At 40.6% G+C, this 25,000-nt stretch overlaps 1 protein-coding gene across 2 annotated transcripts in view; it reads right to left on the reverse strand.

Annotated features, from left to right (window-relative positions):
* Nucleotides 1-25,000, reverse strand: part of WASHC5 (WASH complex subunit 5) — a 326,030-nt gene that overhangs the window by 265,062 nt on the left and 35,968 nt on the right. For both annotated transcript variants that reach the window (XM_069220734.1, XM_069220733.1), the window contains exons 3-9: nucleotides 22,782-22,927; nucleotides 17,404-17,488; nucleotides 17,075-17,175; nucleotides 10,793-10,985; nucleotides 9,265-9,417; nucleotides 8,905-9,018; nucleotides 7,345-7,516 (exon numbers count right to left, since the gene is read on the reverse strand). In XM_069220734.1, coding sequence (XP_069076835.1) covers nucleotides 7,345-7,516; nucleotides 8,905-9,018; nucleotides 9,265-9,417; nucleotides 10,793-10,985; nucleotides 17,075-17,175; nucleotides 17,404-17,488; nucleotides 22,782-22,927 — 964 coding nt within the window. The remainder of the gene's footprint in view (nucleotides 1-7,344; nucleotides 7,517-8,904; nucleotides 9,019-9,264; nucleotides 9,418-10,792; nucleotides 10,986-17,074; nucleotides 17,176-17,403; nucleotides 17,489-22,781; nucleotides 22,928-25,000) is intronic.

Below are 25,000 nucleotides of genomic sequence, written 5' to 3' on the forward strand. Positions count from 1 at the left end.
CCTTGGCAATAGCTGAAGTCTGTCGCTTATACGCTGAGATGACAGAAATATATAGACGATAAGTACAGTTTGTAATGCAAACATTAAATACAAACCCAGCACGTGCTGCTCTGGCCCAACTGCACGCAGAAACGCCAGGCATTAGTCCTGTGACTGTACATTCGATCACGGGTAAAGTGAATCAAAAAAATAATCCGTTTTGGTTAGCTCAAAAAATAAAACTACTGGAAGCATTATTTCCCCCTACAGGACCTCAGGTAGAACATGGAATATTAAATATGTGCTTGCCATTTGGGATGGTTCTCACTATAGATAACTGTAATGTTTGGGGCATGGTATTTGCCATGCTCTATACTACTGCACATGGTACACCGACACTTGCCAATTTACCAGAAGTGTTGAAACAAATGCAAGATGAACACGGGGCGGCCCCAGCCCTGGATTTGGGGATGCAACAAATGGGCACTTTTGCCACAGTATCCTCCATTATATTGAGTAACCTTAAAGGCAAAGCAGTCACACTTGTGGTGCGCATGTGGCTCCAGGACGTTCCTCCACAGGACCAAGAACATGAGCTGCCAAAGATTATCGCGGAGACCTACTCTAGTATTGGTCGAGATAGTCTGGGGGCCAGACCCACTAAACCACAACTACAGGGTAAATCTTAAATAGTCTACCTAGCAAGCCCCTGAGGGTACTCAGAAACACTGGTATAAAAAATAACAAACACTTAAAAGAGAAAGGGGAGAATCTCCGCATACGGAGACCCCACAGAATAGATATAATTTCAGAAATAGAGATAATATTAAAAAAAACTGACAGATCTAAATATACTGATACAAGTCAATCTCATTACAATCAGGACTCACTGGAAAAACGCAGTGAGAGAGGTGGACGGTCAGAGCGAATAACTGAGTACGTGAAACCGAGACAGGAATCACAATGCTCAACAGAAGTTTCTGTTTAAAAAGAAGAGCAACTTCCCCAACGAAAACCCCAATTCAAAAAGAAAAAGATGGCAGCAGTTGCAGTTCGTCATGCTTCTCAAGAAGAAGGCTCTATTGAAGAACAAGAAGTGGGCATTAGTGCTATTAGAAAGCGCAGTAGAGGTCACAATAGTTCACCGGAATCTTCTAGAGCATCTGGAGTAGAAAGCAACTGATGAGTTCCTACAATTAGAAACTGCGGACATGCGTGTCTCCATGCCTGATAGGGTGTACAATGTAACATTACAGTTAGAAGGCATTGAGCGCATAATCAATGCAATCTTTTGGGACTGCGTCGTAAACATATATGATATTCTACTGGCCGAAAGGGATTGTCCACCTGAATTTCTGCATACTTGCCCATATGGGGAAGAGGTTATCAAACCTTCTTTCTCGCCTCTTGTTCCCGAGGAGCTCGTAGAATTCTATGCCATTGATTGGGCATTGGCGCAGGTACCTGCGTTATATCGCAACCACGTAGGTTGGGATAAAGATTCCCCCTATCATATAATTCCTATTAAAAATCAACCACAACCACAGCCCCAATATCAAATAAAACACGATGCAAAAGCACCCGTGAGGGAAATCCTCACACAACTGGAGTACCAGAGCGTAATCGAACCCTGTGTCTCACCAATGAATAATCCCTTATTCCTAGTAGCTAATTCGGACCATTCGTACAGAATAGTCTTAGACTACAGACATTTAAACAGTCATACAAGCACATACGCTATACAAAACTCACATAGCACAGCACTCATGAACAGCAGTGCATTAAAAATACAAAACATCACTGGACATTTCCAATGTTTTTTTCCTGCCAAAATATAGCACCTGGGAGTAGAGACTTGACAAGTTTCAACGCACTAGGCTCCCAGAAAAAATTCTGTTGTTTACCCCAGGGTGACAAGAACAGTCCAGGACTGTTTGCGGCTCATGTGACTTCAATATTGCATGACACTGACCCTGAAGCATTGTACTATGTAGATGATAGTTATCTCTCGGGTGATTAACTGCTGCGACAATTAAGACGGGTAGCCCGCATTGTTGTGGGATTTTCAGAGTTTGGCTATAAATTTAATTTCAAAAAACAAAAAGAGCCTTCCTTAGTGTCCTGTTTTTGGGATATGAGCTATCAAGTGAAGGAAAGAGCCTCACGCCACAATTCTTGGAAAAATGTGCACAGTTACAACCTCCAAATACAATTAAAAAACTTCAATGCCTATTGGGTTTTCTAAATGTTAGTAGAACTTACATTACTGATTACGCATCATGCATAAAACCTTTATATGACCTAATACATCCTGACTTTAAGTACATTTTGGACAGTCTAACACACACGCATCCTCAGAGCTTTGCAAACAGACATGCTTGCAGCACAACATTTACACACAAAGGACAACAAAAAACATCTGGCCATCAGAGTAATTGCTGGAGCATTGGTTTCACCTATGTAACTTTTAATGAGGGTGAAACAGTCCAGACTGCATACAAATCACATTTGTATTCAGCAGCAGAAGAACGCATTGGTCCTACCGAGAAAATTCTCACTGCTGTTCAGATGGCTGACATTAAAGAAAGACCACAAGCCCAGGGGAAACGCACTATTGTGGTATTTCCAATTCCAGCCCTTGAGGCTGTTACCAAAGCTAGCGTTCCAAAGACTGAAGCATTACATCCATGTTGGATTCAATGGGCAAACGTCTTTGACAGCCACTGATGTTGACTAAATTTTCGACCCAAAATTACAAACTCAAGAATTTCTGCAATATGAACTAGAACCAGTTCCAGCAATTACATTGCCTATTGATCAATATCAAAGAGTCATGCACACAGATGACTCGGCACAACCTTCAATTGGCACAAAACATCAATACTCAGCTGCTTGTGCACTCGTAAGTGGCTATATGGAGGATAATAAATTTTGTCCCCAACATACATTCACCCAAAACCTAGGGGATTGCACAGCACAATTAGTTAAAGGCTCTGGTGATGGCACTAGAACATATGGATCCTGCACAGCTAACACTGATTGTTTGTGATTCGTATTATTGTGTCCAGTCCTTCAATGAATACCTGCATTACTGGCGCCAGAATGGGTTCAGAGATTCTAAAGGCAACACCATCAAACACAGACTTCTGTGGGGGAAAGTAGCGGATCTGAAGGAAACGCTACCAAACGTCCATGTTGAACATACACTTGGACACCAGCGTGTTGGCATGAAGCAGCCAAATCAGCAGTAGCTACGGCTGCTGTTGCTGCAGTAACGTGTTCTGGAACAAAACCTGACGATGACATATGGGCTGCTGTGAAAGCCGCGGTTGAAGTCACGCCCTATCCAAAAAACATTTCCTGCTAAATATTCCTACCGAATGGGATGCTGCCCTGAAGCCGAAGTAAAAATACCAGGTGTGGGGGGTTCGAGTAATCCCAACAAAGATACAGGATCAGAGTTGATTAAAGCAGCGCATGAGGGGGTAGCATCTGCCCATGCTGGTGTGGTGTCTACAATAGCATTACTGCAAGCACGTTATTGGTGGCCAGGTCTATATAAACAGACCAAGCAGTATGTCCTTTGTTGTGACATCTGCAAACAAATTAAGGGCTCCACCATCAAACGCCCACCGCAGACGCCCCTCCTAATTTCCAACAAACCATTACAATGTGTGTATTTGGACCATTGTGGTCCCATAACACTGGACAGTGAATACAAATAAATTTTAGTCGCTGTTGACTCTTGCTCCAGATTTCTATGGGTGTGGCCACAATGCTTGGCTGACGCTTGGACTGTTATTAAAAATGTACAAGTCTTTATCGGTACATATGCAGTTGCAGCTTTCCAGTCGGACTAGGGCCCTGCTTTGGCCTCAAGGGCATTCAGGGACTCCATGGCTTCGTTAGGGGTTCAACTCCATTACTCGTCCCCATTTCATCCAGAGGGAAATAGTGTTGTGTGGCGAAAAAAATGTGATTTAAAGCAGTCCTTAACAGCCAGACCCTTAGGTATGGGTCGTAGTTGGCTTAATCACCTGGATGGAGTCCAGAGACCACGTAACAATCTGCCTAGAAGGTGCCTGTGGGGGTCATACGTCATACGAGTGCCTGTTTGGAATTCAAATGTATGTTCCAGATCTTGGCCTTCCATATATATATATGGAAATTGTGTGACCTACAGGATGGGAGAAAGATGAAGATAAGAAAATGGATAAATTGTGAAACCTCCTTTGTGGTTTATGTTCTGGATTGTGTATGTGGTAAAAAGAAATATGTAAGCAGCACAATCAATACATTAAAATGACGCATCTTACTACATTTTAGAGCAATTAACAACAGAGACATGACTTATGCAATGGCCAAACATATCTGGGAACAACACAATGGCAAGAGATCTGAATTAAGATATTGTGACATCCAACATGTGATTCACGGACCAAGAGGAGGCAATCTTGAACTGGCACTTCGAAGAACAGACTCGAGATGGATCATTTTGATGGGAAAGGATGTTCCATGGGGGTTGAATGCTGACGCAGAGTTACATATATACTTATAATAATGAAATGGAAACATCTGTCTAGAACATATGCCGCATACTTCCCATGTGTCCTCTACCTTTTGTCCTCCTGAAAGGGCTGCGAGAGGTTTATGCTCTGAACTATTAAATGTTGATGTTACCTATGAAAATATCATCTGCAGTACCAGAAATGGGAGAATCTTGCAACTGATATATTTATGTCTGTATTGAAGTTATTTAGCCAACTCAAAGCAATGTCATGCTTAAACTTATATTTGCATATCAGAATCTTTGTACTATTTCCTCAGACGCACTTAATGTAGTATGTAGGCACTGGCACTTTAATGTGATTCTACCTACGTTTCTAGAATTTCATCTTAGCACCTTAGTTTTAAGTGAAGAACTGACACTTTAAAATGACATTATGCACATCCGCTCCAGGAGGTACATGTGCCACCGTCATAGTTTACATTCTAAAATCCTGTCTTGAAAACATCTACAATATTGTACTATAGGCAGTTTGGAATTCTCCTTAGAATCCCGTCTCAAATATATTTACAGCACTGGAGCATGAGTGGAGACAAATAATAATGTCTACACTTTAGAGTCATCCCTAAGCACTTTATATGGCGTAGAAGCACTGAAATTTTAATATGGTTTTATGTATACCTTTGGATAATCGATGCTCAGACTTAGTGATATGAGTATGTTGCTCCAGTAGTTACCTTGAGGACTTCGTATTGGACGATAAAGAGAATTGTGTTAGAGATTACAGGTGTGATAGTGACACCAGTCTTTTTTAAATATCACCCAAGTGTAAGTTTAGCTTTGACAATTTTGATGAAATAGTTTGTGTAGTTGACTCAGAGGAAGAAATATTAAGTAATGCTGAATAAGGTTGAGCAGAGAATCCGGGTTATCGTACCAAATTTTTCGTTTTTTTAGATATAAGCACATGCACTTTACAGTAACTCTGACCAAACAGAGGTAGCATGCACCTGTGCAAACTAATTAGGCAATTTACCATTTAATGAGATGATCAGGGTCTAGCATGTAGAGCAACACCATGGACATGAAGTATTAATTGTAATGTCACGAATTTGATATGGTACAGAAGGGTTCATATTGATTTATGAATAAATGTCTTGATTGGTCATCTAAAGAAGTTCATTTTGGGTAATTCTAAATAAAACCGAAAATATAAGAAATGTTCTTTAAAGGCAGGAGCACATGTGTTTTACAGTAACTTTGGTTTAATGAAAACAACGGTTAAAAAATAAGTACTTTAGCTCCTAAGATTTCAGACGAGAACTGGAGATGTTTTACAATGCCTTTGAAAAGTTATATGTAAGCTATTCTTAGGACCAATGACGGTGACAGAATTGTTGAAGCATTAAATTGATTGTCAGTCTGCCATTTGCCGCTTTATTATTATGGATGTTTGCACTGATAAACAACATGTTGAATAATGATACGTGCCACTTTTTAAGATGAAAAACGCAATGTTTACCTCAAGTGCAGGATTTCTCAGATAAATTAATTAGAATGACAAGAAAATATGAACTTTAACAAATGGAATTGTCACAGTAATGGCTCCTTTGTTTAAACATGAATGTTTGAAAGATTAGTGGTCTATTTGATTTTATAAAGTAGTGGTAGATTGGATTATTTCAATTTAAAAGACACTCTATACTGTGAAACTGTATGATCACTTGAAGGCTTCATCTGAAATTAGTTGCAATTTTTTATTTTTGCTTGCACTTGCACCTGGTATTTGGTAATGGAACACAGATGTATTGATTCCTGCATAACTTGGAATGCTACCTGCATCGTCAACGACGCCGATACGTTTTGTATATACATAGATATATATATACACACACACACACACACACACACACACACGTGTACACCTGCATTATATTTACACACATTACCACATGCATTTCCTCTGAGGAAGGTGTTGCTTCTTTAGCAAAGCTAGTAGGGGGCAACCAGAATTCTGCAGAGAAATAGGGCAGATTGTTTAGGCTTTCTGGGAGCTTGGTCAAAAGTCACATCATACTTGCTGCATTTCTTTCCCACATGGTTTCTACTTCCAATTTCGTAAAGACCTTTGGTACATGGGAATCACGAAATCCCGCTACTGAATCTGTGGTGTAGCTGCCACTGCAGTAACTAAAACACTAGTAAAGAGGCAGGAATTAGCAAATGTGAGATCATTAGCAAACCTGGCTTACATTATGGGCAAAGTATTTTGGGCACAAAATCACTACAATTGTCAGAAATCTCATAATACACATGTGAAAGTTAGACAGCAGGCACTAATAAGGCACGTTGGAAAGATGGCTTAATATGATGAGTCATCTCTTTTGTCAAATGGATTGCATCACTGGATACTAGTAAAAATCCTGACAAGGCCAATTCAGCCTTATACTCTCCTTAGGTTAAGGCCCTTTTCAGAACGTATGCTGCACTATATAAAAATACACAATAAATGCATTACCTGATTAACTGTACTATTCATCTGGCTATCAGCAACACCTACAGCAGCATGAAGTGCTCCCTAAACAATGTATCACTTTCACTGTGATACATATAATTCATTTTATTAACTGCTTAGAGTCTGACACACATGGTTAATAAACTTGGGTATGACTTGTAAATAATGGAAAATCAAAAAGTATTTACCGCAATTAATATAAAAACTATTCATGCAGGCAAAGTACTATTTGCGGCTTATCTCCAATACATGAGTAAATCTAACCTTCCTCATCAGTTGCACGAAAATCAATCAGAGAGCCCAATGCTTTGGAATTTACACTAAAAATACTTGACATAATTACCTGTGTCTGCTGTGTGTAGCATCAACCAACGGATGGCAACATTGCAATCTCTCAGACAATTCAGCAGCCTTGGAATATTATCTAACACAAACTCCTCCCTCAGGAAGCCCTCTTTCAGAAACTGCTGCACTTGAGGGTGCATGCGCTCCATGATAGCTGCATATCGACTGGCCTTGACAAAGAAAAGAGGGTGAATTATTGTCTACATGTACAATCAGAAGGGAAGAAATTCTGCTAGGTTCTTAATTTAATAATCAGCATTTCTGGCAAATGAGCCAACAAGGAGTTTCCACCAGCCACGTATACAGCAGTGCAGACAGGTTTTATGTTTCAAGTAGAATAAAACGTAAATTCCATGACGTTAAAGGTTCCAAAATGTGATGGAATAGATTTCAGTTCATGGTATCTGCACTCCTCTGCAAGAAACAAGAACTGCAGATTTGATTGCCTTTGGGAGACAGGGACATTTTGCTGTGGTTATCAGCCTGAATTAAGACGAGACAGGAACCGCAGGCAAAAAAGGCAGACAATGCTTCAAGCAAAAAACAGGCTAACTCACTGTGCTGTTACTATGCACCAAAGAAGCAAGGCATTGGAGTAAGTAATTGTAGGGCAGATAGGCCTGGATATTCAGAACTGACAAAGGGGCTCAGGGCCACATTTTCAAAAGTTAACTGGATCTTAGATGCACCAAAAAGCAATAAGTGCAAATTCCACATCACAGTATCAGTACTGGTGAATCTTGGGTTTTTACGGGTGAATTATAAGTGCAGACTATTCACCAATGTGGATTTTCAAGTTTAGACAGGGCAGGATTGTGGTAATTTCTGCGCAAGGTCACTCTGCAGAAGAATGTGTAAACAAGCAAATTGTTAAAGGTTTCCACTGTGAAAGTTCATGTCAATTTGCTCCTATCAGAGGCAGGAGTAAGTACTTTTTCATGGACAACAACGGACACACAACCCTCACATTAATGGTGGTGTATGTCTGAAAGAAAATTGATCCACTGACCAATAGGAAACACAAATTACATTTCCTAGTGGATCTTTTGAGTTCCATTTACATTGGCAACATTTCCCACATGGTATAAATTCTATGGATTGGTGCACTTTATGAAATCTAAAACTGACACAGATTACTTCTAGGTATTTATGTGAATTCCTACATTGCTAGAAATCTACTCAAAGTGTAGTAGTAGCTATACAAGATCACATTTCTGACATTTAACATGGGCCTTTGTGAATCACACATAATGTAAAGAATAGTGGGATAAGAATAACTGGACAGTCATCAGAAACGTCAAGATTCTGTAAAGCATTAAAAGGCAAATTCATTTATATTAAATCACAGCCCAACCAATCAAACATGATGCTGCTTCAGATGCTAGTCTAATAAACCTAATAGGCAAACCTCAATACCATTCCAAACCTAAAAGACAGAACTTAATGTATTTGGGCTACAAACAAAAAACCTTGGTGCATAACCACAGAGCAAGTTGTTCATCAGCCATTATAGAAGTTGTAGAATTCGCCAATAAATACATCAGATTTTGATCCTTACCTGTTCTTTGATATTTGCAATATCTAATGTGTAATTTAGAGCAACCTTTGCAGCTTTGTAAGGCTCCCAGGCTTCGGCCAGATTTACTGTAATTCCCATGTAAATACTTATAATCTGATAAAAAAAGAAAAATAGAACACATCACTAACAGCATGACTGACATATTTAATGTTAGATTCCATGCACAAATACTTTGTCAATGTTATCAGTCCTGATTTAAAAAAAACACCAAAGAAATTAGCTTTTTGAGACAAACAGTGCACATTCAAAAAACATAAATTTGGACTACTTTTAAGAGCAGAAATTCCTAATTGCTGTTTTCCACGTACAATTAGCTGAACAACAATAAAATGAGCTTACCCAGTTATCAGGGAAATATTTATCCACTATTTCTCTCATCTTGGCATGATGTGTGTGAAGAATAGAAGGCTCAAAGTACAACACCACATACAGGATTGCAGCTTGAGTGGAGAGGGCCGTGCTGCGGTGTTCCGGCAGTGGATAAGCAGAGACCTAAAACAAACAACAGCAAGAACAAAGCATAAAACTTCAAGCCTTGTTTTAACTTCTCCTCAACTAAGGGCATTGACCATCAAATTATGAAGCATTTTCTATTGTGCCGGATGCACGTCTAGACACCATAAAAGTGGGAAGATGACTAATAAGAATGACTATTTTGGGTGCACTGAAAGTTCAGTCAACTATGGGAGACTGGGTTCCGAAAATCCAATATTTTAATTGTACTAGAACATGTATATAGGTAATGCATAAACTGGGTTCAGGGATATAACATGGTATGAGCCAGAAAGGAGAATGGAGAATGTCCTCCTTTTATGCTGTGAATGGAATGTTGAGAGAGAGGGGAGCTCATACAAAATTCTGAATTTAGGAAAGTGTAATTTTTCTATTTCTTCCAAATTGTTCCGAAATGAAATTTCACATAAAATCACAAGAAAATGTAACAAGCTGAAAAACGGTACAGTATAAAAATGTATTCAGTTGGTTGCATGCACAAATAGTGGGGCAGGAATGTGTGGCTGCTTTCGCCTCTCTACAGCTGCTCCCATTTGGACAAGCTTTCTCTGTGAGACGACATATCTGAAATCTTGTGTTCGAATGGCATCCGTGTCGAACAGCCTCATTTACGTTTTAGCGGCAGCTGAAGCACTACGAATGACTTAAGACAGAGAGCTGTGCTCTGGTAATATAGAAGGAAGCTCTGATTGCAAAGTAATCCTTTGGCACAATATTGCTTCTACAAGTGGATTTGCTAGTGAGCATTCGGGTTCGGTGTAACTCGATGGGAACCAGATAGAGGATTCACTTGTTGCTTGGTGTGGACTGGCATGAATCCAGTGGCACCTGGTGAGGCTTCCCTGACAGCGGACTTGGTGGGCTTTTAAGGGCATGGAGGAACCACAAGGAATGGAGAGAAGGTATTAAAACTAGGCAGGAGAAGAAAGTGGGTGCATAGGTGATCTCTGGATGTGTGTACCCCGAAAGAAAGGAGATTGCAGATAAACATGCACTGTGGAAGGAGGCATTGATGATCTGTGGAATCTCACTTTCAATATATATGTAATTGCACCTCCCTGATTCCATCAGCCATATTAAATACCTACTTTTCTGAGTTAACGGAATATGCTAAATACAAAATTAAAGTAAATATGAAACTGAACCTTACAATTATAATGAAGCAATCATATTTATCAAACTTAATATTAAGGCGTTTCCATTTTTAAAAGTCCCCAGTCAACGGGAGATCATACTTGCTTCATTTCACTGACTGGCTGGACCAAAGTAAAATGTAATTCCTATGGGTTTACTGGTACCGTCAGATGCATGTATAAATGGAAACATTGCTCACGTGTTCATATGGTGCCTTTACCTGGTTGTAGATATCATCGGATCTCAATCGACCAATAACCATGCTGATGAAGGTTTCACTAATGGGCACTCTAGAGAAGTAGCTCTCTGGATAATTGAGAGGCCTTTTAGCTACTGGCTGGCTTGAAAAGCCGGTGCTCCTGAGCAGCTTGCAGATATCATCCATATTTGAGTCAACAGATGACCTAGCAGCACTAATGCAATAAAAGAAAATCAAGATTGTTAAAGGTTGGTTTTAACAGCAACTTTAGTGAATTAATTCAATACTTGGTTTAACCAAAAATACAGCAGCGAGTCCATATTAGGTGGCACATTATTCAGAGGCCTTGCCTTGGTGCTTCAGTTTGTTTCCACTAATGTACATCTGCTACGAAAATTAAATAAATTACTTCATAATCAATTTATTGAACTAATACACCACCAACAGCAGAGAAACGTCAGTATGAAAATAAAATTAATTGAAATGCAATATGTTTTTGCCAAGTACTGCCTAGCAAAATGAGTGCACAGGAAATGGTGTGAGATTTGTCAACACGTAATCCAGATACAACAATTAACTCCTGTTTACACTTGAATCAGGATGACCAGCTCCTGAGGAATGATTGTGCAGTTGGTTTATTTGGGTGTGTGCATTGTTTTGTTTATTCAGTTATTTTCTATTATTTGTCAGTGGTAAGTCATCAAACTCTCATGATTTTTCTACCTTAGACCTAACCCCTCTCCCACAGCTCTCATTTTCCTCTTCTTTTCATGGTCATCCCTACCCTGCCTGCAACCTGTCCTACCATTCACTCTTGTTTCATTTAGTTGTTGGCCTAGTCTGCTTCCTCTTCTGTTTGTTGCTTCTATGTTCTCCTACTGCATCCCATCTATTGCCCAAAGTTATCAAACATCTCATCCTTTTCTCTGGCCTTATAGCCTGCCGTTCAACTGGTCCGTGAAATTCCAATCTCTCCATTTTGTACAAGTCATCTGTTTTACCACTCTGCTGTTTTTGACATCTGATTTGTGGTCCTTTGTAAAGAGGGTTCCTGCTCTCCCATGTTGTTTTACTTGTAACACAACACACAACTACAAATACACTAGAAAAGTCTGACCCAGCCTAACGTGGTGTCAGATATAACCAAATAAAGCTGTAGACTGGTTAATGATTTTAAACAGAAAAGATAATTGGAGGAAGACGGGTGTTTCCATATTCACAGTCACAGATATGTCTTTGATGTCATTGAGTGATGTAGTGTTAATTTTGGAAATTACACTTTGACAACTGTCCAACAGGTTTTGAATGATGAACTTGTAATATAATTGTTGAATAATGACCTCCCTATGGATTTTGAGGAAAGAAGGATTTCTCTATACAAAGAAAGTTATGGTGGTTATGGGGTGGGGGAAGAGTTTTTTTTTTTTTAGTATTTCTTGACTGACTATAGGAAGTATTTTATGATTTTGCAGATTATTTACACAAGAACAGCTATAGATACCCTAGCCTGAATATTCCTTAGCAAGTTTCTGCCGATTATTGGTTTTAATCCTAAGTACACATTACAATCATACATGTAGGCTGATGGTCCAATGTGTCAATGAATGCAACCCAGAGCTTGACTACAGTCAATTCAAAGGGCTGTGTAGGGCTACGTGTGGTGGCGGTAACAGATTAGAATGGATGGACAGTCCTTTCACCTGTCACATGTAACAGGGAGTTAGTGTCTGATCTCTCCTGCTTTTCTATAATTTGTCAGTCCCCTGTACATAGGTGCGTCCCTCCTTGGACATGATGGATTGCATATTTGTGATTTCCATCTGTATGTGCAGTAGCATGTGCCTGGAGTGTATGTGCTGTGCTTGACTGTGGCAGTCCAGAAATCCACACTTATAGAAGTGAGTGATACCAAGAGGAAGGGTGGACAGAGTTTACCCAATAGAAATGTGAATTGCAGGGTTTGGAGTACAGGAGAAAAAGGAGTCACTTTGAAGTAGAAAGACAGCCATTGCCCCATTCCTGATTTGTTCTTCCATACTGGTGTTACCCATGAAAGTGTGAGAGATAGCCGAGTGGGACACCACCAGCCTCTTTTTTGCCTTATGTTTTGGGGTCCCTTGTCCAGGAGCTCTCAGTCTCACCCACTTTCCTGGTGACACTAGAAGACAAAGACTGTAGCTTGACCTGCCTAGGATGAATACACCAAAGCAAGGAACTATCTGAAAGTGGTCCTACAGCTCGACCTGAGGAATACCCAATCTTTGTCAGCAAACTTGGTGTAACCATGGGGCAGGAGTCACCTGTTTGTATGACAAGAATCCTCATCAACTAGTACCTGGGGAGCCATGCCAGTAGAAACAGACACACTTGCTTGTGCTCCCAGCTTGGGGTAGCTGTATGCCACCTCCTCTGTGCTAGGTTCAAAAACAGGAAGCTGAAAGTTCTATAACCTGCCAGGAAGAGCCGACTTTGTATTGCCTTGATGAAATGAGCGGACTGATTGCTGGTGAGGATGATGGAGGTACCCTTGCATGAAAGAAAGTGAGCACCTATGAAGGCTAAATGCTACTTCAAGATTGCAACTCTGTTAGAGGTTAAAACTACCTACTCCTTGATAAGCAATGCAAAACTTTAGGTAAGTGGCTTTCAACTTTGTTTTGCTGGTTAACATGTTTGGGCTCCAAAAGGATCCCTGAGACAGAACATACACCCGACTCCTAGAGATGTGCTGCTTCCCTTCGCCTGTGTTCATACAGGCTCGCTCACCGTCACCAACCATAGACAAGTGGCTGCACACAGACGTGGAGGCCACAGACAGGAACAGTATAGTCTTAGCTGAGGCAGAGTCAGTATGGCCTCTATTAGACAGCGGAGCAGGATTGCACACCACTGGAAGTGACACAGTCCACAACTCAGCCAGGAGAAGCGCATCTTTCTGCCAAGTCAAAAGTACAGTGTAAGAATGTGGCATCGTGGGGATACAAACTAACTGTGATCATTTATGCTCTAAAAATAGGCTAGCCATACTCACTTGAGGAGGTGAGGGCAGGTATCGACAATCAACTCAGTTGGGTGTAAGATGCTCATTGCCCATAATTTCCATAAACAATAACTTCTTTCATCCTGCATTGGCTCTATCTGTCTGAAACAATACTTAGGGGTTAAACTTAAACCAATGCTAGCTAGCTACTCTGTAAAGTGAATACTCCACTAATGCAGTGTACAGTATTGTTGCAATTTAATCTTTTTTGTAAAATAACTGACTAGATAATGGTTTAGTGATTGTTCTATATATATATATATATATATATATATATATATATATATATATTAGGCTCCTGACTTCCCTGAGTAAGCCCTGGGCTGCTTGCTTTTCCAACCCAGAGAGTCAAGTGTTAAAGACGTCTAAAGACATGCGCTTGGTGCTCTATTTTAGGCTCAATAGTAAAACAGTGGTAAAAGGCTTTCACTGTTATAATATGAGCCTAGTAAAGTGCATGAGTGCCCTGGTACACCTAACAGAGGTCCTAAATGTTTAAAGTATCACAGAAAGTTTCCAAGGAATAAGAATCACACAAAATTGAAATATCAATGCAATGCAAAGGAGGAACTCATTCTTTAAAAACCTGCCATAATATGTTAAGCCTTTTACAACAAGCATCTGCAAAGCCAAAAGGTCTGGACTGTATTTTCAATTATTCACCAGACCATGTAGGCAGTAGCTGTGCAAGTTTCATTCATGCATATAGAAAGCATGTGGCACCACGAGCAGCACTGCAGTGGCAATTCAAGCGTACCTCACACACAGCGACACAGAGCCAACACCACATGCACAGAAGTAATAGAAGCTTTCTCCAGACACAGAAGTACAACATGGAGCCATGTTGTGAATGCACATCCAGCTGACCAGTTTTCAACACTGGGCTTGGTGTTGCCGCCACCAGCAGCCCGCTCCCCTGATGCTACCTGATGCTATGATAATTAACGTTAGTGCATTCATATGAGCGGTGTCCACGCAGTTCTAGATTTCAGAAAAAACAATAAAGAAATTGTACTAAAAAAAATAATCATTGTATTCTTCATGTGAACATCTGCAATCACAGACAGGAACAACTTTTCAAGTTTCTTCAACACAGCAGAATATGTAACTATCCAAAAAATGCCACGGGGTGATTCAAAATATGAAAGATGATACCATTCCTGCTCCCGCCCTCTCCATCACCGACCTTAACTATGCCCCGACCCTTGTACAGGCAAAGCCTTTTTGGAGCACTCTCCAGTATGTTGAGGCTCTTGTCTTCTGCAGCAACAAAATAATCATCATGTACAGCAACTTCAACCCACAAGTGGACCCGACAGACTTCCCCAATCAACTCTCAACCACATCCAGTGAGCTAACAGTTACATCATGATCCAACATCACCCAGGGCGAAGCCGACACTGTCATGACGCCCAAACATTCCGGGCCCCCGTCAATCCCTTGGACCCACCATGCCTACTCCAGAGGATGTCTACCCATTTGGGCCATGCTCACATCCCTTCAGTTACTTTTCCAGGATTCCAGAAAAATGCAACATTCCTCCCCTTGCTGAAGAAACCTTCAGAAGATTGCTCTATGCTCGCCAGCTACCAACTGATCGTCAATATCCGGCCAAAGTATTAGAGAAAATCATCAACAAATGCCTCCTCTGAAACCTCAACAAACACAGGCTCCTTGATGCTACCCAGTCCCGACTCAGCCCCAACCACAGTGCCAATACACTGTTCCTGGCGCCACAGACAACATCCACCTGATCCTGGATAGAGAAGAAACAGCGGCCTTCATCCTCTTTGACCTATCAGCATTGTTTAACAGGGTCTCCCATCCGCTGCACAAATTTGAAATACAAGTTTTGCACTCTGCTCATCTGACTGGCAGGACCCAGCCAGTCAACCTGGCATCCCTTCCCTAGATGCCTGTGACCTAATCTACGGAGTGCTGCAAGGATCCTCCCTGAGCCCAACCCTCTCTAATGCTTACATTATCTCTCTGGCCAGCATAATCGCCTTTCACACATCAACGTCCTCTGGTACCCCAATGGAACTCAACTTATTCTTTCCCTTATGGATAAGATAACCAGCACCTGGAACAAGTTTATGACATGCATGACCAAAATCACTGACTGGATGATGGTCAACTGTCTGAAGCTGAACACCGACAAGACTGAAGTGGTGATCTTCAGGAGAGCCCCTCACAGTAGGACTCCACCTAGTGTCTGATAGAGCTATAACTGACTTCCACCCCCACCACCCATGCCAAGAACCTCAGGATCATCATCCACTGCAAACTCAAAATGATTGCCCAAGTCAACACCATCCCTGTCTTATCCTACTGTACCCCGAAAATACTAAGGAAGATATTCAAATGGCTTCCAACCAACACCTGGAAAATTGTCACCCACAACTTTATCGCCAGCAAACTGAGCTTTGGGACCTCTTTATGCTGCGATCAGCAAACAACTCACCAGGGGGCTGGAGACCATTCAGAACTCGGTGACCAGAATTACTCTCAAGCTACCATGCTGCGCACACATCTTACCTCACCTCAAGGCGCCACATTGGCTACTCATACACAAACAAGCACAATTCAAACTCCACATCCTCACTTTCAATGCACTACGTAACTGTGGTGCCTCAACAATCACATCTGCTTTCACAGACCCACAGGACACCTCTGCTTGGAGAGACTCCTACTTGTACACATCCGATGCATTTGGAAAACAGGATCCAAAAGTCGAGTCTTCTCCCACATCACTCCTAAAGCATGGGAACAACCTGCTGCTACACATCCAAGCCTCTCCTGGCATTTCGAATAATCACATTAGGCCTTAGGTTTGAGTAGAATTGCACCTGCTCAGCACCAAGTTACTGTCCTGGGTGAAAGTGCACTTTTGCAAATCTACATAACCTAACATAACTGAGGGCCAATCAAGCCAATGTCTGAAGGAGGCTCTCCCAAATAAGTTGATGGCTAAGAAAGGGGGCTAGCAAAAAGACCCCAAATGTTGTGTTGTATTTGCCATCAACTGAAGCCGTCAGTAGCCAAACCTTAAAAAACGATGCAGTGACATATTTAATGTTGGGGTTTACAGGTCAGTATATCATTTCTAGGCCTAATAGGCAAAATTAAAATACAAAGATTAAACTAGCATAGGTGAAGGAGGCAGGGGACCAGATGCAATGCCAACTCATGCAAGGGTAACTAATCAATGTTACAAATAAAATCACAAAATCATCCAAATCAGTGCAGTTACTACACCAAACCTGTATCTGTAGTAAGAAACCAGCATCCGCTCTCTGATCTCGCCTTCAATCTTCTGGTCAATGACCAGCAGCATGACGCCATACAAATAAAGAGCTTCACACTATAAAAGAAAAATAAGTTACTGTATGTCAGTAACAAAGGACAGTTAAGAGTGGTGCAAGATGATAAAAACAGAGTGAACAAAATTTGACCACATTTGTAGTTACCAAAAAACAGTAAATAACATTAGCACAGGGGACACATTTCATTATAGATGGTTCACAAAATATAATTTAAATTGCTGCTGTGATTTACATATAGCAGAGACTGAAATTCTAGAAAAGTTCACCAGTAGTTGTTTTCCATCTTCATTAAGTAGAACTGTCTCTAATGTTTGCTGGATGTAAACACCTTCGTTGAGATCTTCAAGATATCTGAAAACGAGAAAAAAAGTACAGAAATATTCTACAAATGATAAATTGTATTTGGATCAAAGTTTGCAGATACCTGTTTATAAAAACTGTTTCAAACAGTATGAATGATTTTTTGTGACTATTTCTAAGTCAAACGCATATGTTTTTCCATGCTTCAGATCGCTCCATTTCCAGAGTCAACTACCAACAACGTCAGAAGGATTGGGAAAGGTTTGGGAGTTCACAGACTCTACAAGACAGCAGCTCATTGTAAGAGACTGGGTTACTCATTGAGAGGGATGGAACCCCAAATCAAATAATAAACATAAAATTGGGTAACTCGTTGAGAGGGCTGGAACCCCAAATCAAATAATACATACAATTTTTCAGGTTGAACCACTAAAGTCACTAAATTAACCTCTGCCTACTTATCTGGTAGCTTGGCACAAAGAAGTCAGACTTAACATAAGAGGCAATGTGTAAAGAATCTATGCAGCAACAAACAGTAATAAAGTTAAAAAACAACATATGAAAAATCTGAAATCAATTTAAATAAACAGACTAAGTTTTCATAAATAGATTATACCAGAACAACAAAAAAACAATCAGTAGAACTGGAGATATTAATTTTTCAAGTTTTAGGTAAAAATAGCCGTAAGAAGCACAAATCGCCACTTGCACTAGACCAGGGAAAGTCACAAGTTCAGACCGACCACAATGGATTGTGAGCGGTTTGATATAGTGACAGGTTAGTCCCGCTGAAGAGTTGCCTTGTCAAGTCTGGTGCAACGAGTTCACTTAGCATTGGAGGGGGTTTTGACATAAGCAGCAGGTGGAGCATCATGTACGGTTGTTACGATAGCACAAACACCTGGAGCTTGGTGCTGGTTGATCATCACGGACAGTCGCTGTTGATGCGATGTGCAGGTATCATGTTGCTGGTCATCATGGACGGTCACTGTCAGTGCGAAAGGAGGTCCCGCTGGAGCTTAGTGTTGGTGGTCTAGCAGGTGATGATTCTCAGTGCAACGCGATCACCTTTTAGTCATTAGGAGCCCATAACTTTTGTTTCTCACCTTTTCTTCAAGATGAGCGTTGACTGATGCCAGCCTTGGGTCCAGGACCTGGGAACAGGAATCAATAAAGCAGAGGTAAGAAGCTGGGATAAGGTAGGTCCAGGCAGCGTTGTTTGGTGCTGGTCAGCTGGACAGTTGCAGAGAGGCCCTAGAAGCTTGTTGTGTCCCTGTAGCTCACAAAGAAGGTCAGCCAATTAACCCTTGGAGTCACTTTGGGTATCCTGGTATCAAAGCAAGTAGGTCCAATCTTCCTTCTTCAGACAGGAAGGCAGTCCTTCAAGCTGCAGGGCAGTCCTTCTGATATCAAGGCAGTTCTTCTTCTTCTGAATCTTCCACAGGCCCAGGAGTGTTCTGATAAGTGGTTCTGAACGTCCTATTTTTGTAATGTTGCTGGTCTTTATGTGGGGGATTTCACTTACCTACCACCAAACCTGGTTCTGGACATTTCTTCCCCTTGGCGCCAAACTGTCTTGGGTGACAAAAGGCAGGGCAGGCCTGGTGTCAGGCTCTTTCGTGTGTGCTGCTGGCAGAGCCCTTTAAAATGTACTCAGGGCAGGGTGCAGAACCTCCCTACGCTTCCTCTACATCACTGTCTGTAAGCAAAACACAACCCACAACAGCAAAGCTATTGACAATCAAGTGAACCAGACACTGGCAGGAAGACACAGTTTGGACAGAGAAACACCAACTTTTTTAAAGCTGCATTTTTACAACTGTAACTTGAACTCTGACTTCACCATTAAAGAGGGTTTACAATTACAATTCATTTAGAGTAAACATCATTTCTCTATCTGCCCACAATTTGAAGCTGGTAACACTTAATAAGATAACCTAATGTTAGTTAATGGGAGAGATAGGCCTTACAACAGTGAAATGTGACTGTAAAGGTTTTTCACTGTCAGAATATGTAAAACTTAAGCACACGTCCTGCTTTTTAAAGACAATGCACCATGCCCTATAAACCTTCAAGGCATATCCTACGGGTGACGTATAAGTATTAAAAAGGAAGATATAAAACCGCATTAAAGGCGCAATGAAAGCTGCTGTCCATTAGTAGTATTTGATTACAGGCCCTGGGCACAGGTAGTGCCATTTACTAGGGGTTTACAAGTAAATTAAATGTGCCAATTAGCGGTGGGGCAATTGTACTAGGTTTTAAGAAGAGAGCACAACCACTTTAGCCCTGGTTAGCAGGGGTAATGTGTATAGAGTCCTAATGACAACAAAAATGAGATCAACAAAGTAGTTTTTGGGAATATCATGCCAAGGATGTCAGGTTTAACATATATCAATTAGCCTAACTTTCTGCTGCACTGCATATCTTTATGGTTTCTCTACACTATGCGTTCGCCCATGAGATTCATGATGCCTTGCTAAGGGCTGTACTTAGCCTAATGTTTTAGAGAGTTTAATTTGGAAAGCAAGGAGCTCACCAATTAATTTAACTTAAGGTTGAAAGTATATTTAGGAGAATCTAGATCAAGACTGAAAAACCTTATCATATTGGACCTTTTTTTGTGGCAGGGGTCGCCCACAGGAGGTTTAAGAAGCTCTAATGTAAGGAGAGCCCTACGTTTCAACCTACTGGACAGAAAGAAAGATCATGGAAACAAATGCTGAAAAAGCCATACATAAGGTCTTAAATTATATCTGCTGCTCTGCAGGAAACCACTGAAAGCAGAGACGTTTTACCCCTATGTTCCCCCAAAAAAACATATTTGATCAGTTTAAGCCATGTCTTCAAAGTCTACATGGAACATTTTGAAATTCTGAACACAGGAACCAAGGAAAGGAACGAAACAGTATCTGTAGTTTGGTAATCCTCCTGTCATCTTATATTTTTGCCATTTGAGTTGTACTGCTTTGATAAAAGGCCTTTAAAAGCACTGAAACTGACGTATAATTACCTTTAACTTCTTTTCAAAGGGAATACCTCAGCAACATGTTCTAAGGGTTTTCCGAACATTATGTAGAGGAGGATTGCACTTATCTATTGACAACTATACACTACTTATACTCTAATGGAGAAAATCTAAATTAAACATTCATCAAATGAGAGCCAACTTGGTGGATGGAAATTGGATGCCACGCCCTTTCTACTATATTAAAATGACCACTGTAGTAGCCACCAATTTAGAGGCTTGGGAGAAGGGAATGGCACAACTAATAAGTATGTCTTATAAATACCTTGAACAGATTTTACCATCTTGATAAGGTAATAAGTACCTTACTCATTACAGACTCCCCATTGTTCTAGTCGGCAGGACTCACAGGCACAGTCTTGCGAACCACTCCTAAACCATCAGAATTCACTAGTCAGAATAGAGTTTGCTAGGTCAACTAGTAAGAAATAAACATGCTGGACTCTTCAAAAATCAGCTCTACTGCGGTAAATTTTAAAAAATTGTAGGTGTTTGTTGACTGAATTAAATGAAGAAGTCCATCTAAAATTTCAAGTGTAAGACATTTAAATTCACCTCCACTTGGAGACTGAAGCCATTAACCAACTCACATTAAAGAATACAAAATAAAATCACCGTACCCTTGGGGGTATTTACTGTGCTTTACAAGAATCACGATGATAATGATGTCATATTGTCCTGCATTTGATCAACATACACCCTAAACTTCTGGCTTTCTTTTCTTCTCCATTTTTGAAACTGGTTATCCTCCTACGTCTTGTTAAACCATCTTATTTTACAGGATTCCTTACCCCTAACTCACAGAAAACCAACTGTACTCTATTTACAAGGTAACATCATGTAATATTAATGCTTCAATAAGGACCACTATTTGATCAAGATGACACTTAAATGTTCCTTTCTTCTGACTCTTTTACACAACCTATCTCTGCTCTCTGTGCTCCTTTTATGGGTCGAGCCTGCGTCGCATGCGTTTGCGCATGCGTTTCGCTTGCGAGACGCTTTAGGAGTTAGAAAAGGGCTCGAAGCCCCGTTGACGTCACGTCAGTTGTCTTTCATTGGTTCGTGGGCTTGCCTGTTAAAATCTGCTTGCTTTCATTAGTGGAAGGCACACATACGTCATGCCTTTTCCAGTGGTTAGCCTTCCTCGAGCGCAGCGTCCAAGTACTGGAAACATGCAAGGCTCGCTATTTCCCGCCAGGTTTGTGGACTACTTTTTATCTTTTGTTTGCAGCACGATCTCGCTTGGCAGAAGTCGAGCACTTTGCATAACATCGACCCTGTTACATAGTTAATTGCACTTTTGCCAATAGGTTTCATTACGAGTGAACTGTAGCAGTGCAATCGCGTTGTTTTTTTCTTTCAATGTGGAAAGAAAAATCCGGTTGGGAGTTTAGAACTACTAGTAGCTGTAACTCGGAAAAATACAAGATCCTAGTGCATTGCAAATGCTTGTTTCACTTACATATACCACCAAAAGGAATTACTCTACCTGACCCCACACTAAAATTGCAATTTTCTGTCAAACTACATGTATCCTTTTGACACCATTCATACTTCCTTCATGCTTCACTATGTTTTGCCTCCTCTTGTCCATTATATAAAAATCCTTTGTGACTACTTACCCTTCTTCTACCATGTGTTCCCTGTTACACAACCATCCACAGTTAAGGAGGCTCAAACGATACACTATCCTTAAATTATTCACCACCAAAGGTTCACTCAATGTTTTGAGTTTGAATCATTGCAATTTGGCAACCTATCTTCAATTGTTTCTTTGTTTTCCTTATTACTGGTTTCAACCATTTCATGAACTCCTCAATTTTCATGTCCTCTGTTGTTTGTACTCCAATATTACCAGGCACTGTTATAAAACCTTGCAACTTGTATTCTCTGCCTTTGTCCTTTTCCTTAGCATACTAAACATATATCCATAATGCTTGCATATCTTTTAGGCAAGGCTAAAAAAATAGACACTATAATAACGTTTCAATCATTACCCATACAACAGAAAACAACACAGCAAAAGGCTTTCTCACATAATCAAGAACATCACTCTATCAATTAGGGCTGTTCCAAACCTGCTTCAATTTAGCAAACAGCTGTACAGACACCTCTTTAAAGAACGCTATAATGTGACGCAGTAACAGTACATGTCCAATCTTAGGATCCACTTTTCCCTTCAACTACTCACTTACTGCCATTGGCCCTGACAGCGCTCAGCTGCCTTTTGGCTAGGATCATGCTATACAAATATCACATACATAGAGTTATACATAGAAAATGTTTAATAATAGAATAGCTGTGCTGTAATACCTATTTAAATCCACAATATATTTATGAACACTCTCGAATGCCAGGTAGAATCTTGTCAAAATTTCTATGTTATTTTCTCGAAATTCTTCATCCAAGTCCTGCAGTTCAGGCTTTGCTTCCAACTTACTTTCCCAAGCCTCTGGATTCTGTAAAGAGAAAAAAATATGTAAATAATTTAGTTGCTTTGCAGAAAAGAAACACATTCACAAGCACTGACAAAGCCAACAGGTCTGGCCATTAGTGAAAGTGCTTGTTAGTAGATGTGTGACTCAACTGGCTCTCTGTGTGTGACACTAATATTACTGTTGACCTTCTGTGCATGTCTGTGTCCCACAATGCTTCTTTTTTTAGGAACACTGAATAGAAAGTAATCCTGCAGATTAGAGTAAAGAGGGTGAACAGTAAATGGCTGTTCTGGTTACAGATCGTAAATGTAAAAATAATGGGAAAGTGGTGGTGGAAGCAAGGAAAATAGATGTAGATTTGTAGTTCAAGTATTCCGGCCCCCTCACCAATACCCTCCCTAGAATAGTATTCAAGCCACTGTCTTTACATTCTAATTACAGCAATCAGGTCAAGTAGACAATGATACCAGGTAACAACTGCAGGAACTTTAAACACATTAAAAACATTGCTACTAATGGCTGCAAGTTATGCATGTTCTAGTGGAGTGCATGTAACAAAATAACAAGTTGGCAATAGCAACGTATAGACAACATAGACAAAAAAGTAGTATTTTAGTTGCATCTTCAAAGAAGCTTATCTGCATGGCTAACTGGGTACTGACTAGCACAGTTAACCTCCACCCACCATATCCAGTCCGGTGTCTTTTAACCACGCACTTAATCAGAGCTTTTAGAATAATTCTAACAATTCCCAAACTTAGTAACAAGAGCAGGGGAATACATTCAAGAAGAAATTAACTAAGAATACAAGATTATCCATCTAGGGAGGTTGGGATTAAAAATCATGTCTTGCAGTTTCACAGTCTCCAACTAGCCAATTTCTGAGGCGGGATGATTCTGATGGCAAGGTCAAGTGACTACCATTCTCAGGGAAATGTTACTGTGTTTCCAGTATTTTTAAGTAAAACAGTAAAGCTGGATTTAGATGTCAAGTCTCCTAGCTTCATGGCCAAAAAGTACTCACTGTGTCACATGTAGGACCAGTGTCCTTCCACTTCTACTGAACGGCCCATCTTGCTAGGGGTCTAGTAAAAGTGTTTGTTAATGGCACTGGCTGTCTCTATTCAGTTTATTTCTAAGCTCACCCAATATGTCCATACAATGGCAAAAAAGCAGAAGTAGACAGTAAGGCATATTTGGGTTTAGGAGAGTAGGTGCTTTGCAGACTATGCAGTATCTGTGGTGAATGCTGTTGTTTACCACTGGTGCTTCAGCAAGGTCTATTTCATTCTATTTGCATACCAGAGCTATTCATTTAGTAAATGTACCTCATCAGAAGCAGCAATAGGGAGAAGATACGGAATTGAAAGTCAAGTGCAGCATGTCACAGTAATAGCACTTAATAAGCTCAAAACCTAGCTAAGTTATATATTTTAAAAGGGCCTGCTTTGAGAAGGTGTTTATGGAAAGGAACCCCAACAATGTGCCACTTGACTACAAGTTACCCTAACAGATGTCTTTTGGTGTATCGGCACATGTAAAGTGTCACTGCACACCCAAATGTCCTGATAACTGATAATGGAAAGTTGGCCTTTGCTTTTATGAGTATGATCGAGTTGCATGCGTGTCTGTGTGGTCTGTGTGTATTATCACATATGTATTTATAGAATACACCAAAAGTGCCTCCTTTTCTCACTTCTCCTGGTACCGTCCATGATAGGAAGGGAGAGCATGAAGAAATACACCGTTCTATCTGACATCGCAAGGAAGCTGTTAAGAGGATCGCTGCAGGAGGAGCCTTAGGAAAGGGCGGCAGGCGAGAGTGGACATACAGAGCAGGGACAAAGACAGGGGAAAAGGGGGTGGGGTAAGGAACAGTGGGTGAAAGCAGGGAAAAAGAAGTACATATCAAAGGGGCAAAGATCTGCAAGGATGCAGGGTGGTGTTGCAGCAAGACGAAACAAAGGAGACAAGCATTTGGTTCGCCCGTATTTTGGCTTTGCCAATGTTGCAATTCAACATGCACGGGCAAAGCCAAAACAGGAGTGAATCGACACTCAATAGAATGAGTCTGCATGGGTGCTTAAGAAAGGA

The sequence above is a fragment of the Pleurodeles waltl genome, chromosome 2_2 (assembly GCF_031143425.1).
Source record: "Pleurodeles waltl isolate 20211129_DDA chromosome 2_2, aPleWal1.hap1.20221129, whole genome shotgun sequence".
Taxonomy (NCBI): Eukaryota; Metazoa; Chordata; class Amphibia; order Caudata; family Salamandridae; genus Pleurodeles; species Pleurodeles waltl.